The following is a 15,193-nucleotide window of genomic DNA, read 5'->3' as shown; positions in this document are numbered from 1 at the left end:
ATCCCAACTTTTAATTCTGAACACCCTGTGAAAATTTTAGAATTTTTCTGGCAGGTGAAATTGAACTTTTATGGGAAAATATACCAAATGGAAGCCAAAAAAAAAAAGGATAAATATGCTTTCTGTTGAATTTTCCATTCTAATGGCTCCTCTATGAATAGTAATGAATATTAAAATAATACGAGCTAACATTTATTAGCACTAATTAAGTGCTATGCTTTAATATACTAGCTCAATGAATCTTCAGAACAATACCATGGGGCAGATACTCTTGTTCTACCATTTTGCAGAGACAGTGGAAAAACATTTAGAGTCATGTAACAAGTAATGACAAAGTCAAGATTGGAACCCAGGACTGTCTGCAGACTCTTGCTGTTATACCAAATTATACCACATTGGTGAAACACCACACACACACACACACACACACACACACACACACACCATTTCCCAAATATAATCCAAGGTAAATAATTCATGACAGCTGGCATTTCCAAAGTTCCAGGGCATCAATCAAAATGCTTCTTGTCTTAAAAAGTTTGAACTGTTAATCTTCCTAATATACTGTTTTACACCTAGAAGTATGAAGGTCTGATAAAAGTAACTAAAAATTCTGAGAACCATCTTTTTATCCAGAAGATTGTTCCATGTCTTAAAGAATTTACACATAGTTCTTGAGGGAATATTTTTCCTCACCCCTCTCTCTCACCCCTCCAGGGTTTCTCACCTCTCCTCATGTCCAGACACCCCGCTCATTTTTTAAGTCCTTTCTAATCCGGCTTCCTTTCTCAGCTTTTCTCCAGAAAATATTCTTTCCTGTCGTTGAGTCATGACAATAGCCTATGAACACCAAAATCCTTGTCCTTTCTTCCTTATGCTTTCTTCTTCATCCTCTTACGATCCTGTCTTTACCATCCACTTGTTTACCCCACCAACCCTGAAAGTTCTCTCTCCTCTGTTACACCATCTCACCGTGAGGGTGACCATCCTGGGATTTTAGCCCTGAGTGGCCTGTGTCGGGAACCTGGGACAGTTGGTCACTTTGTACGTCACCCTCTTTCTCACAGATCCCCACTGCCTTTCAACTGCTGTACTGTTCCACACACTCCAAGCAGTATGTCCCTCTCACATTGCTATTTCGTCCTATTTGTTAATCTTGACTCTCTAAGATCCTGGATGGCAAGGGCAGCTCTAGATTAATTTTCCCCATCTCCACTTTCTTAGTCTTTATTTTTTTCACTATAAATTCTCTCCCTGCGCACAACTAAAGCTGATTTTTAAAAAAACTTTATTTTTATTTATTTATTTTTGGCTGCATTAGGTCTTCATTGCTGCACGTGGGCTTTCTCTAGTTGCGGGGAGCGGGGGCTACTCTTCGTTGCGGTGCGTGAGCTTCTCATTGCAGTGGCTTCTCTTGTTGCGGAGCACGGGCTCTAGGCGCTTGGGCTTCATTAGTTGTGGCATGCAGGCTCAGTAGTTGTGGCACACGGGCTTAGTTGCTCCGTGGCGTGTGGGATCTTCCCGGACCAGGGCTCGAACCGGTGTTCCCTACATTGGCAGGCGGATTCTTAACCACTGCATCACCAGGGAAGTCCCCACAACTTTTTTCTTTGAAGAGAGCAAATCCATATGGCCATTCCCTCTGTTTTCACTAACACCAACCTGTTACCCTCTTTGTCTGATTCTTCAAAGTCTTCCCCCTTGGTTCTTATTTTTATCAACTTCTATTTAAATATATTTGTCACTCCAGTTCTGTCTTCATATTCTGTTCTTCTTTTGTTACTATCTTCCTGGTGGAATGAGCAGGGCCAGACAGAGTGGGCGTGGCTACAGCACTCACCTCTGAGTAGCACAGGACACCTATGCTACTTCCCCAGCTGTAAGATTCAGAGGGTTAAAAAAAACAGATGTGAAAGTAACAAATGATGAATTTTAGGAATGATCAAGCACAGACAGACTCCCTGCCAGGACAGTTTCCTGCTCAGAGGTCCCAAATGGGGAAAAGGTCCCAGGGGATCGTACTGCTGGAGGTTCAAGGGGGGTCCACAGGATGAGTCTCTGAATCGTGGTGTGGAGAGTGATAACCACTTGGTACCCCTCTTTGTATCAGGTGTGTGAGTCAAGCAAGGGGTCAAGTTTAGCTAATTTAGAAGGCCCTGAGGACGGATCCCTCTGGAACTTGAGAGGCTTGAGGTCCTGGAAAGCAGCAGAGAGTCCGTGAAGGGCAGGAAGAGTCTGCCAGGGTGGATGTCTGCCAGGTGTGGACAGGGCTTCTAACACAGAAGCACACACTGGGTCCCCCTGCTCTCTATGTGGCCCGAATAGTTCATGTCAAGTGTTTGACATTGGCTTAGAGAATTACTTCCAAAACTCCGTTCCCACCATAAATGCTCTCCTTTCTGATCTCCTGATTCTCTGACATTCCTACTCTATAACTAGTTGTCCCCAAATCATCCCAAATACAACATGACCAAAAAAAAAGCCTTCTCCCTAAACTATTCCCTGGGTCATTTAACATCATTACCATCCACCTAATTGCTTAAGCTAGAAACCTGGGTGGGGTTATCTTGAACATTTCCCACAAACCCTTATCCACAATTCTAGAACCCAAAAAGCTCTGAAAACCAAAACTCATCTTGTAAGGTGGCCCCAAAACTCATGTGGTAACAAACCTTGCAACCTGGGGCTATCTGTGGCCAACCATACACGTAAATACTAGAAAAACAGAATAATTAGAAACTAGGTTTGCTAAAGGGGCTGATCAGAGGAACTGCTTGCTCTCTTCATTGGAAAGGGTATTAATAATAAGAGCTAATACTTTTTTCTCGGTGTAATTATCCATTCCCAGCCTCATTCCCCAAATGATTTGAGGGGGGCTTAAAAAGTTAAATGCACAGCATCTGCACCAAAGATACCCTGATAAATAACACCTAGTTTACTGCCTTAATGGCCTGTCACTGACGCCCTGATGTGGTGATACTGTTAGATCATTACACACAGGGCGACCAGCTCATCCTGGCAGCTTTTTTTTTTAAATTGAAGTATGATTTCCAATGATGTGGTAGTTTCAGGTTTGCAGCCAAGTGACACACACACATTCGCTTCCAGATTCTCTTACAGGCGATCACAAAATACTGAGTACAGTTCTCTGTGCTACACAGTAGGCCCCTGCTGGTTATCTACTCCACATATAGCAATGTGTATATGCCCATCCCAAGCTCCCAGCCTATCCCTCCTCCCTACCACCACCCCAGGCAACCACAAGTTTGTCTTCTATGTCCATGTGTCTATTTCTGTTTTATATATTAATTCATTTGTATCCCTTTTTTTTTTTTTAAGATTCCACTTACAAGTGATATCATGTGGTATTTGTCACTTAATAGGATGTTTCCTAGGTCCATCCATGTTGCTGCATATGGTATTATTGCATTCTTTTTTATGGCTAATATCCCATTGTATATATGTACCACAATAAGAGCTAATATTTATTGAGGACTTACTACGTGCTAAGCACCTTTGCAAGCCTTTCCATCTATTAATTTATTTAGTCTTCCCAGCCAGCCTATGAGGTAGGTACTATTTCATATAATTCCCATTTTACAGATGAGAAAACTGAGCCACAGAGAAGTAACTTGTTCAAGGTCACACAGCCAATAAATGGTATAATTTGAAAGACTGAAAGAAAACTGCAAAGGCAATGACTTTCTTATCATGCAATTCAATGTTATTATATGTCCTATCTTTATAAAAGCAAAATAGTGTCTCTGTTCTCTGGTAGTAAAGGACCCACACTTCAGGAAACGCTGGCCTCCTACAGGACATTCTCATTTCTTTCGGATTTTTACAGTTGCACTCTCTTCTACCTTTGTAGCCTCACCTCCTGCCACAGGAAACTCTCAACCTCTAGCAGTTCACTGAGCCCACTGTTTATTTGTACTCACATGCCTTTGCTCACACTGTCGGAATTCCCTTCTTCCTTTTTTCTATTAATCCTAGTCATACACAGCTCAAATGACCCTCAGCAAAGCATCCCCCAGAGAACCCAGGCATAATGGATTGTTCCTTTGCCTTGAGCCCAGGACACCTGGCTTATTCTTTTGTCCTGGCACTTACTTATTCTCTCTTACTCTCTAGATCTGGGGCTTTGTAACCTCCAATCCTTAGCCTAGTCTCTTACACCTAGAGACTAGGCTAGAGTAAGTGCTAAATAAATATCAATTAAATTAGATGTATTCACAACTGGAAGGTTTTGTCCAACATCTCCATCAATATAGAGAAGAGATCCACGGGTGTGTGGATATCGTGGCCTGTCGTGATTGTAGCAGGAACTGTAAATAGGGGTAGCATGGAGGGATAACAGGGTGGAGAGGGAAAGGCCCTGTGACACTGGGCTGTGCACTGCTGCTTTCGGCCGCAGAGGAAGCGAGGCTGGCTACATCTCACAGTGGCAGTCTGTTTCAGGAGAACTAATTATGGTACTCCCTTCCACAGACCTCATCACCAGTAAACCCTCAAAGATGAAGGTTTTTCTAAATTAATGAATGCAAAAATTACAGAGAAGAAAACATGTTCATACAAGAAAATCCCAAAGTTCCTTCCTATCCCTAGACCTGAAACTGTCCTAGCCTCCAAGCATAAAAGCTTCACTTTCTGACACTGTCAGAAGGCGATCGATCGCTACCCAGAGCAAATGGAGGAGGGTGGAGGCCCTGCTTCCCAGGATGTTGACGTACACCCGGTAAACGAAGAGTCAGCACATCGGCGAGGACTCAACTTTCTGTGAACAGACTCTCTTGCTTTATTCGCCTTCCCTAGGGAATATGTAAGGCCAGGGGCTCGAGCACTCAGTGGTTGCCAATGCCTTCTACACCCGAACCTATGGGTTCACAGGTCCTTTCCCTTTTGAGCAGACAGTACAGACAAACGCGGGATTATCTGTCACCAAGGATGAGCTCCCCGCCGACCCGCGGCTCACTGGCCGGTGCTCCGTCACCCCTCAGTCCTGGGCTTCACGCCGCCCAGTGAGCGGTCCGCAGCCGCTCTCCATCTGTTCTGGACCTGTCCCGGGGCGCACCGCGACGCTCAGCCCACTCTCCGTCCCGCCTAAGACACCAGATCCTCTTCACCCGCTGCCACCGGCTTCCAGAGAAGAGTGGAGAATAGTAGTCTCCGAGCCTGACCTTGGGCTTAATTTCAACTTCCCCGAAACCTCTCGCAGCCCTGGGCTGACTCCGCCTCCCGGGACACAAGGGCGCGGCACACCCAAAGCCGCACAGCGCGAGCCTCGAGGGCTGCCTGAAGCCCTGGGGGCGGGGCGGGCCGGGGGCGGTGGGCGGGCCCTGGGGGCGGAGTGGGCCCAGGTGAGGTGGGCTGTCCCTGGAGGCGGGGCGGCCCCTGGGGGAGGGGCGATGCGCGGCGGGCCCGGAGGGGGCGAGCGCAGGCGGTGTCTGGCCCAGGGGGCGGGGCGGGCCCAGGGGGAGGGGCGAGGCGGAGCGGACCCGGAGGGGGCGGGCGCAGACTGTGTCTGGCCCAGGGGGCGGGGGCGGGGCCGGGGCGGACCCTGGGGGCGGGCTCAGGCGGCGGCTAGGCCGAGCGTGCTGCAGGCCGTCCGCAGGCCCAGCGCGCCACCATGGAGCGACAGCCCCGGCGGCCGCTGGGACCGCTGCAGCAGCAGAGGCATCCGAGGAGGAACGGGGGCTGAAGCCGTGGCCTCCGGGTAGTGGGCCCGTGAACACCCGCCGTCCCCGAGCCCCGACTCCTCCCTGCCTTCCCGGGCGCAGGCGGTGACCCTGCCGGACGATGCGCGCCCCCGGCCGCCCCCGGGGCTGAGCCCGCCGCCCCGCGCTCGGCCCTCGCCCTCGCCGTCGCCCTCCATGGCCTTGCCGGGCGCCGAGGTCGCGGCTGACAGGCCGGGGTCGCCGGCGCCGGGCGCCCCCGCCGGCTCCGCGTCGTCGTCGTCCGCCTCCTCCGGCGGCTCGGCCTCGGCTTCGGCCTCGGCGGGAGCAGGGCTGTGGGCCGCGCTGTACGACTACGAGGCGCGCGGCGAGGACGAGCTGAGCCTGCGACGCGGCCAGCTGGTGGAGGTGCTGTCCCAGGACGCCGCCGTGTCGGGCGACGAGGGCTGGTGGGCCGGCCAGGTGCAGCGGCGCCTCGGCATCTTCCCCGCCAACTACGTGGCGCCGTGCCGCCCGGCCACCCGCCCCGCGCCGCCGCCCGCCCGGCCGCCGCCGCCGCGGCCCGGCTCGCCTGTGCACGTCGACTTCGAGAGGCTGGAGCTCCAGGAGCTCATCGGCGCTGGGGGCTTTGGGCAGGTGTACCGCGCCACCTGGCAGGGCCAGGAGGTGGCGGTGAAGGCGGCGCGCCGGGACCCGGACCAGGACGCGGCGGCGGCGGCCGAGAGCGTGCGGCGCGAGGCCCGGCTCTTCGCCATGCTGCGGCACCCCAATATCATCGAGCTGCGCGGCGTGTGCCTGCGGCAGCCGCACCTCTGCCTGGTGCTCGAGTTCGCCCGCGGCGGAGCGCTCAACCGCGCGCTGGCCGCCGCCAACGCCGCCCCGGACCCCCGCGCGCCCGGGCCGCGCCGCGCGCGCCGCATCCCCCCGCACGTGCTGGTCAACTGGGCGGTGCAGATCGCGCGGGGCATGCTCTACCTGCACGAGGAGGCCGTCGTGCCCATCCTGCACCGGGACCTCAAGTCCAGCAACAGTAAGTAAGGGCGGGTGGGGTGGGGGGGGGGAGTGGAGGGGGAGCGGAGGACGCAACCGCGCCCAGCGCAGCCCACCTCGGTGCGGGCGCTGGGCGGGCTCCGCGGGGCCAGGTGCTCGGGGGAAGGAGGCGGGGCTCGGCCTCCCGACGCCGGCAGCCACTCCTAAGCCGGCCTTCCGGGGCTCAGAGGGCCATCTATACCCTGGTTACTTGCTTTGGGGCAGGTGATACACTTACCTTGCCGGGTTTCTTTCAGGTGCCTTTTTTAGAAAGGCAGATCAGACTTGCTTTCCGAAGACACAGTTGTAAAATATCGGGGCTTTCTGGAAACCTCACGGTGCTGTTTGGCCTTTGGGTACAATAAGTGGTTCATTTGGATAGAACTTTGCAAACCGAGGCCGTCCTCGGGAACCCATGGCCCCCCGTCGTGCCTAGTGGCCTACAGCAAACTGCCCTTTGCTTCAGCTTTACAAGCGCTGTGTTGAGGTCTCTCCTTTCCCGCTTTCAATATGGCTTCGTGTCCTTTGACGTTAACAAAGAGTTTTCATTCAGATGTCTCTGCCCATGAAGTAGGTTTTCATTATTGGTTCGGTGGCTTGAGTGTTGGTGAATAGTCTTCAGACCCAGAAACACCATTTGTGCCATCATGCACTTTGAGGTGGATTTCAGAGCAGGTTCATTGTCCTTGTGCAGGTACTTGAAATCCTGAAGACCTGGCCTGTATCATTCACTTTGTTTATAAATCAGGGTGCATTTTCCAGATGTCAGTAAGGAACTGACAAATGAACTAAACACAAATCCTGTTAAGTTTCATCGAAAAGATATAATAGCATTAGCTGCTTAAAGTTTGTTCTTCAGTATTGCAGGTCACTTCACATTCTGAGTGTCCTGTCCATGGATCCCATAAGCCTCTCTCCCCAGTGAAGTCCTGTGAGCCTTTGTCTGCCGGAAGCTTCCGGTAGAACCGGGTATTTTAAGGACAGCAGGAGCAGTCTGCTTGCTCTGGTTGTTCTCAGTTGCCACGGTTCTGTGATAGACATGGAACCCCGCCTTTTACAGACCTACTCTGTTTCAGGACATCGAATCACCAACACAGGGACTTCTCTGGTGGTGTAGTGGTTAAGACTCCAAGCTTCCACTGCAGGGGGCACGGGTTCAATCCCTGGTCCTGGTCCAGGAACTAAGATCCCACATGACCTGGGGCGCAGCCAAAGCAAAAACAAAAAAAAATCACCAACACAGGCAAACTCTTTGGGTTGGACTCGTCCTTAGATGGAAGAATTAAAGGGTCTGTAACTATTACTTTTGTATTATGCTTAGGCTGTTTCATAGTCATGCTTGAGGTCCATGTGACCTGTTCACAAAGAAGAGCAAGTTTGCTAGTGTTTGTAAAAGCATAAGGAGGCTAGATTAATCCATGTTCCAACGTAGAAGTGAAAAACTTTAAAAGGACTAATACTGTTAAATAGTGAAAAGAAATAATACGACCGTGGATTAATAATGTGGTTAAATAGTTTTTACTGACACCAGAAAAACTTGTAGGGTGGAACGAGTAGACTACTGTGTCTCTGGGAGATATTATGTAATCTGAAGGTGATTATATGCTGCAACTTGGTCTTCGAAAGACTTTTCACCCTCAGAATAAGTTGCCAAACTTCCTGGAGCATTTTAATTCCTGTCATTGTCAGGCAGGGTTGCCTTTGCACTTGAAGTACCGTACTTTTTAAAAAGACTGAATTGGCTAGGTCACTCACCTAGCCAAATGTTTGTTACGATATGACCACTTTTATAGTTTTTTGATTTCTGCAACATAGCATTTTGAATGGGGCCTAAAAGGTGCAGATCACAGCATCTAGCACATTGCCTTATCTTGGATCTGGCGTTATTTATTCAGTGAATAAATGCAGATACTTTGGGACCCTCTTATGATATATGAAGCCATAACTTCTTTTATTTTAATTTTTTTAAAATTAATTAATTTAGTTAGTTTTGGCGTTGGGTCTTCGTTGCTGCGCGCGGGCTTTCTCTAGTTACAGCGAGCAAGAGCCACTCTTCGTTGCGGTGCGCGGGCTTCTGATTGCGGTGGCTTCTCTTGTTGTGGAGCACAGGCTCTAGGCGTGCGGGCTTCAGTAGTTGTGGCACAGCGGGCTCAGTAGTTGTGGCTCGCGGGCTCTAGAGCGCAGGCTCAGTAGTTGTGGCACACGGGCTTAGATGCTCTGCGGCATGCGGGATCTTCCCAGACCAGGGCTCAAACCCGTGTCCCCTGCATTGGCAGGTGGATTATTAACCACGGTGCCACCAGGGAAGACCTGAAGCCATAACTTCTTGTTCAGACTGTTTGAGTACAGCAGAGACTCTATTACAGTGTATTTTGTTTGACTTCATTGGTTATTTGCTAATGGTGGTAGTGAGTTAATGATAATGTAAACAAGGTTTTAAAAATCAATATTGAATTTTAGTTTTATTCTTTAGTCTACTCCTGTAACAAAGAGCCAGTATAGGACTGCTTGGACCCGAGCTAGTAGAAATTATTGTTTAAAGCAAATGTTTAAAGTTATCAAAGTAAGATATGGCTCTCAATATGTTTTCTTTTATCTTTTCTCGTTGGTCTTTTTTTTTCTGTCGTATAGTCTGAGACAGTGTTTATGTTGAAATAAAAGCTGATCTTGTGATGGTACAAACAACTTTGTCCCTTCTCTAACAGCCAAAGATTGAAAGTTGAGCCACATTAGCAAGTTTTAAGCATCATTTATGTCGTTTAAATATGCTAGGCCCTGTCACTCCCAGAAGCAAAGTAAATAGAAAACGCTTTGCTAAATCTGTATACCACAACTAGAGAGCCAGACAGAGCAACCTTGAGTTACTGTGAAAAGGGCCAGTTTTATATGCACTCAGAGCAGAGAAAAATCATCACGAGCTGGAACTCATTTATTCAACAGATTTTGAGGGCCCGCCCTGTACCAGGCACTTCTGGGCCCCGGGACACAAGTGGCAAAGCAGATGGCAAACAGTGTCCCCTCCAGCACAGGGCTTAGTCTGATAGGGAAGCTAGATGGCAGTCATGAAAATATCAGGAAGTGCTGTAGAGAAAAGAAAGCATGGTGACGGGTGGAGAGCGAAGGGGAGAAGGATGATGTCTGTGTCTCCAAGATTACCCTGGCCGCTCTGGTGAATGGACTAGTAATTGGCCTGAGCGAAGGCTGGGGAGGTTCTCCAGGCCAGAGAAGACACTGACTTGACTGAGGGCAGTAGCAATGGAAGTGGTTTTCAGGGAAGTTACCAGGATGGAGTGAAAAGAAAATGGTACAGTATGTGAATTGCTGAGGGGGTTTGAATTATTAGAATTTAGTCCTAAGTGTTTTGTTTATTCTGGTGTAGTTCAGGACTGAAAGAAAATTGCATGGCATGATTTATGGTTCCTTTCTTACTAATGTTGCTTACTGTGTTCTACCTTTTTTTTTTTTAAAGCAGAAAATAAATGTTCCATGACAAACTGAGCCAGAGACTTTGGTAGCTGCTTATTTGTGTACTTTTTATTTGTGATTAAGCATCTTTTTATCCCAATTTTGTTTTTAGCCCTCTGAGAGTAATTATTATCTATATAATTATCTACAAGGACATCTACAGTCTATAAATAGACATAGTTATACTTATTATGAAACGCAATTTAGAGCTTTTGCTAGAACAAACCACAAAAGGAATCTAAATTCTGTTTTAGCTTCTCTCATTAGGGCAGTGTTAATAAAGGAACTATTTGAGAAGATTATAGCCAACGTGATCTCCAGATAAGGTGCTCAAAAAGCTCATAAGAGTGATCCGGAGGAGCTATTAATTACGCTACTATTAAGAGAGATGCGTCTTCTCCCTTCTCCTGTCTGTGCAGCTTCATACCACAGCCTCTTCCTATTCCAAGGGTCCAGGGAGATCAGTCCAGAGAGCCCAGTGGTGACCGAGAGCTAACCAGCTTGTGAAACAGAATTGGCTAAAGATGTATTCTTGAAAGAAGAGCAAGCAGAGCAGGTCACCACATCTTCCCCTACCATTTTTATGCTTGCATATTAAAAAATAAATAGTCCACTTTTCATTTCTTATAGTTGAAAGGAGGGGCAGTAATTTAGTGCTGGGTTATGCTCACTTTTCACTGTGCATCTCTGATCACTTTGTAGTCACTGTCAAGTGCGTTAAAGTATGGGAATGGAAAGAGGAGAGGGGAAATCTCCATCATTTCAGAAGACCGTCTGTAATTCCTGCTTTCCCACACTAGCCTATGAGGGTTGAACTTTTCCAGAATAGTGCAGCACCGGAAGGAGCCTTGGCTTTGAAGTCAGACCTGGGTTTGAATATTGGTGTCTTCCTCTACAAGCTGTGTGACCTTGGGCAAATGACACAACCTCCTTGAGCCTGAAAGTCTTGACTTCCGATACTGTAGGGAAAAATCTGTTTAATATTTTTTTATCCCTTCCTAGGCAATTGGGTAGATTCCGCATGAAAGTAGGTGGCTTTTTTAGGGGACAGTTAGGAGTCAGGTGTGGCTAGAAAGAAAGCAAGACGGGCTTTTGTTGGGAAGGAGACAGGCGTTTAACAAGTGGCCAGACAACATGGCCTTGAATGCCACACTGAGAGGTGTGGACTGTCTCACAGCAAGAGCGAGCCATTGACAGTTCTGAGGAGGAGAGTGCTCTGATCTGCTGTAAGACAAACATCTACAAAGAAAAACATATAAGCTTGGGATAATTTGCTTTATGACTGTATCTATCATAGGTTATCAGGGCAGAAATAGAAAATAAAATACTTGGACATTGGTTTGGCATAAATTATTTCTCATTTATGACCAGAGCCTAGTTTTTTGTAATCACTGTTTGTTTAATGGACGAATTTAGGGCACCAGAGTTAGAAGATAATGACCAGATTCACTATTAACTCCAAATTTCAGTGTGACTGTCTCCAAACCCTCTGTGGTACTTGAAGGGCTCCCAAAAGGTGGAATGAAGGAGTTTTAGGGGCCAGAAGAAGGGTTCCTGGTGAGGCTGGGCCAACCGTGCTGGTTTTATTTTGGAGACTGAAACAAATTTGTACAACTGACTGAATCAGTATGAATTTAGTTATTTTTAAAAATTCATCTTCTTCAAGTATTGCTTTATCTTTAAGTAAATGATAGTAGTACCAGAAACAATGGCTGACATTTATTTAATGCTTACTAGATGCTGGGTATTGTCCAAACTTTATCCTCATTTATTCCTCACAGCGACCTTGTGAGGTAGGTACTTTAAGTATCCCCATTTTACAGATGAAGAAACTGAGGCCAGGGATTAATTGACTTGATCGGGGTCACTCCACTTGTCAGAGAATTGAATCCAGGGCCTCCAATCCCAGAACTTGGTTACCAGTTCTCAGATGCTTGTTATCAGAACCCCAAAGAGCTTTTGTTGATGTGGGTTCTAGCTATTGATATTTACCATATTAGAAATTTAAAATGATAAATCTAAAGATATTTAATATAAAAGTAACAATAGATCCGTTACATGTTAATGTAGGGGGAAACCCTTATTTTCCAAAACAAATTTAGTGAGGAGAGTGGCATTGCTTTACTCTTTTGAAGCTCACTTTGATGACATAAAGGAAGACAGATGAACATTCACATCTGCTTCTGCATTTAATCTGTCGCCACCTTAGGGCTGCTCCGGGTCCCGGGACCATACTTTGAGAACCCCTAGGCCAGATGGCCCGTTCTGCTGATGGAGAATGGCACTCCAGAGTAGTTGCTCCCACACCTAATGTAGCATCAAAAGCTCCCCATAAACTTCTAAAAATAAAATTCTTTGTCTCACTTTTGGATATTCTGATTTGGTTGCCTTAGTTGGGAACAAGCAATGCATTTTTTTCTAACATTTTATTTTCAAAATCTTGGACTATACAGAGTTGAAGGAGCTTTTAAGTAAACACTTGTGTACTCACCACCTAGATTCTACCATTAATGTTTTACTGAGTTGCTTTAATACAGACCTCACCCTATGCTTCCATCAATCCATCCTGAGCTTGGGATGCAGCAAGATACTTTTTTAAAAAGCTTTTGGGTGATTCAGGTACAGAGCCAAGTCTGGAAGCTGCTGTCCAAGGGACCAGATGTGTGGGTCCGTTCTCATGGTTCTCTGGGTTGGTATAGAAATTCCACCATGGCCACAGACTGTATCCCACAACCAGTGAACTGTCTGGTGACATTGGATGGCTGGGTCACAGTAGGCACTAAGTGAGGGTACGGGGTGGCTTATTCGGGGCTTGTGTCTCTGGGGAAAGGATTATCCAAGCATTTGTCCCACTGACCTGGGGGGACAAATGGTGCTATTGTGGCATCTAAGATTTGGGCTCTGACTCTACTACTCTCCAGCCATAGGCTCATGGGCCCCGACTTTCTGAATAGGGTGATGTGAGGATCAGTGAGAGAGTATATGCCTGGCATCACCACACTTTCCCCTGCAGGTCCAGATGATAAATGATAAATATGATTGCTTTGCAGACCATCTAGTCTCTTTTGCAACTCTTTAAGTCTCCTGTTTGGCCCATAAGATATAGTTTGCTGACCCCTGGTATTTGTCAAAGTATTTAATAAACTGTAAGATGCAACCTAAATGTAAGCTGGTGACTATACTCATTTTTACATATGGTTTGGAAGCTCTCTGAGGGCTTTAAGTGTTTCCTAATTTGTGTGTGTGTGAACTCCTTGGTACCTTAAAGTTTTCTACAATTCTTTGTAACCCAAGGACTTTATTATTATTCATTCTGCAAAATATAGTGCCACATGGTCATACATCTATTCATCTTGGTTGGGTGTGAGGGTCTTTTAGTTCATCTGGCTCACTTGATCCAGGCCAGCCAGTGGTGCAAGGAAACAGGCCTGAGCTTTGTTCCTTTAGGGAGTACTGCCATCTGCACGCTTTGGCAGGTCTACTTGTAACTTGGGTTGATAAATTGAGGGTCAGGGAGAAGGCAGGAGGTACTGAGTTACCAGTTGTAACTGTTTCACTACCAGAGTTAACTACTAGGACATTTTTTTATGCTCTTTGAAAAAGAGCACATCACTTGCCGTTTGGGGGAAGTATCTTGATTGCATATAGGTTGTTTGAGTGATTGTTGGCTTAATTGACTTTCAGGAGTTATTTTGTTTCAGGTTTTCTGCAAATACTGACTCTAACATCAACTATGTTACTTTCCGTTTACTAATATGTTAATGGAGCACGTTATGGAAGATTCCTTCCTCATCAGTTTACTTTGTTCCATACCTTGACAAAATATCGAAAATACTCCGCTGACAGAAATAGCTAGATTTTCACACAATGAAATGTAGGAAGTTTTCTCAATAAAACCGTGTGTTGTGTGTGTCCATGAAAAGCTTTGTACCACGGCGTTTGCTTTTGGTGTTAAGAGCAATGTGAAGCTGTGTTTTAGCTGACCGCGTCTCTCTGGACTTTGCAGAAGTCTCTCTCCTTGTGTTTAGCGAGCTGACTCATTCATTCACATCACAGTTATTTGGTGACTGTATACTACGTGCCAGGGACGCTACAGGCTCTGGGTGGTCAGTGGTGAGCAAAGCAGAAGCAAATTCCTCCCCTCGTGGAATTTACATGCCAGTGGGCAACATGGACGTTAAAGGGTAAATGGTGAAAGATGTGGTATGGTGGAGGGTGGTAAGTGCTCAGTAGAAAAACTAAAAGTTGAAAGGAGGGTGAAAATGTTGGGGTGAGGCGTTGACGGCTTAGAGTGTATGGCTAAGGAAGGCCTTCCGGAAAAGGAAGCAACACCTGAAGAAGTGGGAAAGTGGGTCATCTGGGGAGACAAACCTTCGTAGAGGGAATGGAAATTGCTCCCCAGAGCAGGAGGCTGGTGTGACAGGAGAATCATGAAAGGGAATCACAGGGCACCATGGAGTCAGAAGGGGGTCAGACCACGCAGGGTCTCGTCAACCACTTGAGAGGTTTGGGCTGAGGCCCAGGCTCTGAGTGCCATTGTAGCAGACCACACGGCTGCAGTTTTGAGAACAGACGGAGAACCAGGGTGGAGGCGATCACTTGGGAGTTGGCAGCATGTCTGTGGCATGAAAGCCCTGAGGTTGGCTGAGATTATCTGGGGACTGAGTGCTCATAGGAAAGACCAGAGGTCAGGGACTGAGTCCTGGAGGATCACCATCAATTAGAGGCCCCAGAGCCAGGAAGGAACCAGAAGAAGGAGCAGCTAGAGTGAAAACGGGGGAATGTTGTGATGCTGGGGAGCCAGAGAAGGATGTGATTCAGGGAAGAATGATCCGCTGTGTCAGTCACTGCTGATGGATCAATATCCAAATAACTGCTTTGTTGTCATTATTTCTAAAACAGTCTCTACTGTTGAGGGCACAGGTGAGTCGGTTTTCTATAATCAGTAGCTGACTTGACATGGAAAGGCTTATACTAATTCATCTTCTTCCTGCTCATTCTTCCCCTTCCAGTTGTCACTCACT

The 15,193-nt window shown here is 47.4% G+C and overlaps 1 protein-coding gene across 1 annotated transcript in view; it reads left to right on the top strand.

Moving 5' to 3' along the window:
• The first annotated feature begins 5,873 nt into the window (after positions 1-5,873).
• The window catches only part of MAP3K21 (mitogen-activated protein kinase kinase kinase 21), a 47,895-nt gene continuing 38,575 nt past the window's right edge, over positions 5,874-15,193 (top strand). The window contains exon 1 of the mRNA XM_065894155.1: positions 5,874-6,705. Within this exon, the coding sequence (XP_065750227.1) occupies positions 5,874-6,705 (832 nt within the window). The remainder of the gene's footprint in view (positions 6,706-15,193) is intronic.

Source organism: Phocoena phocoena, chromosome 16, assembly GCF_963924675.1.
Source record: "Phocoena phocoena chromosome 16, mPhoPho1.1, whole genome shotgun sequence".
In the NCBI taxonomy this organism is placed as follows: domain Eukaryota; kingdom Metazoa; phylum Chordata; class Mammalia; order Artiodactyla; family Phocoenidae; genus Phocoena; species Phocoena phocoena.
This window is presented reverse-complemented; position numbering and strand designations above follow the sequence as displayed.